This window comes from Mesitornis unicolor, unplaced genomic scaffold (genome assembly GCF_000695765.1).
Source record: "Mesitornis unicolor isolate BGI_N332 unplaced genomic scaffold, ASM69576v1 scaffold45855, whole genome shotgun sequence".
Taxonomy (NCBI): domain Eukaryota; kingdom Metazoa; phylum Chordata; class Aves; order Mesitornithiformes; family Mesitornithidae; genus Mesitornis; species Mesitornis unicolor.
Window position 1 is genome coordinate 334 of NW_010188373.1, and position 2371 is coordinate 2704.

The following is a 2371-nucleotide window of genomic DNA, read 5'->3' on the forward strand; positions in this document are numbered from 1 at the left end:
GCCAGTCCTGCTCTGGGCAGCCTCCAGTGCGTCCCATCTTGTGGGAGCTCTCAGCTGTCCAGGCCAGGTGAAGGTGCCATGGGGACCCCAGAGCCTTCCCAATGGTGGGACAGCGAGCAGGGGAGTGGGACCATTCACCCGCAGCCTGGGCGCAGCAGGGAGGGAACCAGCTGCAAGGAGCCAGCAGAGGTAGGGGATACCTGGGCACAGCAATTTGGTGGGCACTGGGGAACAGCTGGGGGTGCATGGAGCAGCCCCTCAGGAAGGGAACCTGACTTTGATGCAGCAGCCAGGGCTGCTGCTGCTCCATGCTGGCTGCATGACCTTGGAAGCCGCTTGCCAGGCCCCAATAAAGTGACAATAATCCTATTCACCTTTCAGCCTCATTTCCTAAGGCAGCGGAGCACGTGCAGCCGCCACGTGCAGCTGCCAGTGTTGCTCAGGCCGTGATCCCATTCACACAGCTCCAGGGGCAGAGGCCCCGTGGGGGTCCCAGAGCCCCATGCAGGCCCAGGGGCTCAGCCCTGCCATGGTCCTGAGCAGCTCCCAGCAGAGCCGAGCTCCCAGCCCAGGAGAATGAGGCTCCACGGCACCGCTGAGTGCTCACTGCAGCTCGGAGCTTGCACGTCTGGGCCTGTCCTGGCCGTGGGCTCAGGGCACACCCGGCTGCACCCAGATCAGAGCAACCACGAGGGCCCCGGGCGTCCATTGGGCACCACACTGCGCAGCTGGGCACTGCCCAGGCAGGTCTGCTCCCTGCAGAGCTCCTGCACCGCATGGCTGGGGTAGGGGTAAAAGCTCCCCAGCACTGGGTGGCGTGGGGGCTCGGTCAAGCCCACAGCTCAGGCCAGGCAGAGACTGAGCCTTGGCTGTGGCCGTAAGGTAGGAGCTGGCACCTGTCTGACACAGAAACACCCCGAGCTGGGCACAGCCAAACCCACCACAGAGCCGTTCCCTTGAAGAACTTTATTAAATAGTTTCCAAAAAAACAGAAGCAGAAAGAGTCAGAGCTATCCCATCCCTCCCAGCTACTTAAAAACTACAAACAGCCCAGCCCCACCACCCCGCAGCGCCAAGTGGCTGTCAGGACCCTCCTGCCCAATGGCCTGGCCACCGGCACCATGGGAAGGGGCATCAGGGGGGTCCCACAGGGCCATCCCCGCTGGTGCAGAGCAGCCTCCCCTGCCCACACCCCTCCGAGGCCACAAGAGCCACACGAGGCTCCACGTTTCCACCCAACGTGGCCGCTCGCCGGCCCCACAGCCTCCCCAGCTGCTCCTCGCACAGGGCCAAAGGTGCTCAAGTGCTGGGCACCCATTGGGTTTTGCTGTCGCTCCTTGCGCAGGCAGAGCCACCAGATCCCTGGTGTCCATGGATTCGGGAATGCCTCAACGTGACTTCCCCCTCCCCACCTGCCCCCCACCCAGGAAGTTTATAAAACAGGACTTGTTTTTTTTGCTTTTTCTACAAAGACAGCGGTGGGATTTTCTTTGCAACAGCAGAACAGCCTCCTTGCGAGGTAGACAGTTAATTTCAGGGCTGACAGATCCTAAATTCAAACCAGTTTGTCCTAGTTGAGGTAAAATCCAGTAGTTTATAGCAAGTTTTGCAGCGCCAGAGGGCCATCAAGATTCCTCATTGCCAGAGTCATCCTCATCCCCGTAGCAGCTGTCTGCTTCCTCCTCCATCTCGTCATCCTCATAGTAGTCATCATAGAAGAGGTCGGAGCCCTCGTCCGGGGCGGGGGTCTTGGTCTTGACGCAGTACTCAGCCAGCGTGGTGGGCACCTTCACGCCGTCCCGCTCAGCGTCCACCTTCGTGCCCAGGACTTGCTTCCTGGGGTGAGAGGTGGGAGTGAGGACCCCAAGGGATGCAGCCCTTCCCCACTCATGGTCACTCACCCCCCACAGGGGCAGCACCACAGGGCAAATGCGGCCCTGAGCTCCCCCGGGTCCGGCCCAGCGCCTACCTGATTATGTCCGTGTACTCGCGGTCCTTCCCTTTGCTCTCCTTCCACTTGCGGTACATCACGGAGGCATCCACATTGGCTGGAGAAAACGTGTTGGGCTCGTTCAGCAGTGAGATCACGCTCAGGAGAATGGTCCTGGCTCCAAAAAACACAAGCGGGTGAGAGCCAAGGGGGTCAGCAGCCGCCCCCCCACCCCCAGCAACACAAGCAGCCCCAGTGTCTCGGCTGCATCCCGTGGGTCTGGAGGGGGGCACAGCCCCACGCTGTTTGGCAGTGAAGCACCAGCCCAGGCGCCTCTCAGCAACCTCCAGGCACCTCCTGCAGGCTCTGGGAGCAGAATGTGGCTCCCACCTCCCCTCTTTACCCCCACTGCCCTCAGAGGAGCTCCCTGCCCACAGAATC

At 61.5% G+C, this 2371-nt stretch overlaps 1 protein-coding gene across 1 annotated transcript; it reads right to left on the reverse strand.

The window, feature by feature from the left end:
* Positions 1-1625: 1625 nt before the first annotated feature.
* Positions 1626-2104, reverse strand: LOC104541623 (ubiquitin-conjugating enzyme E2 R1; the record flags this gene model as incomplete). Its single annotated transcript, XM_010185729.1, has 2 exons — positions 1626-1836; positions 1970-2104. Coding segments are annotated over 2 exons (346 nt in total), but the record flags the coding sequence as incomplete, so codon positions are not given.
* Between the last annotated feature and the right edge of the window lie 267 nt (positions 2105-2371).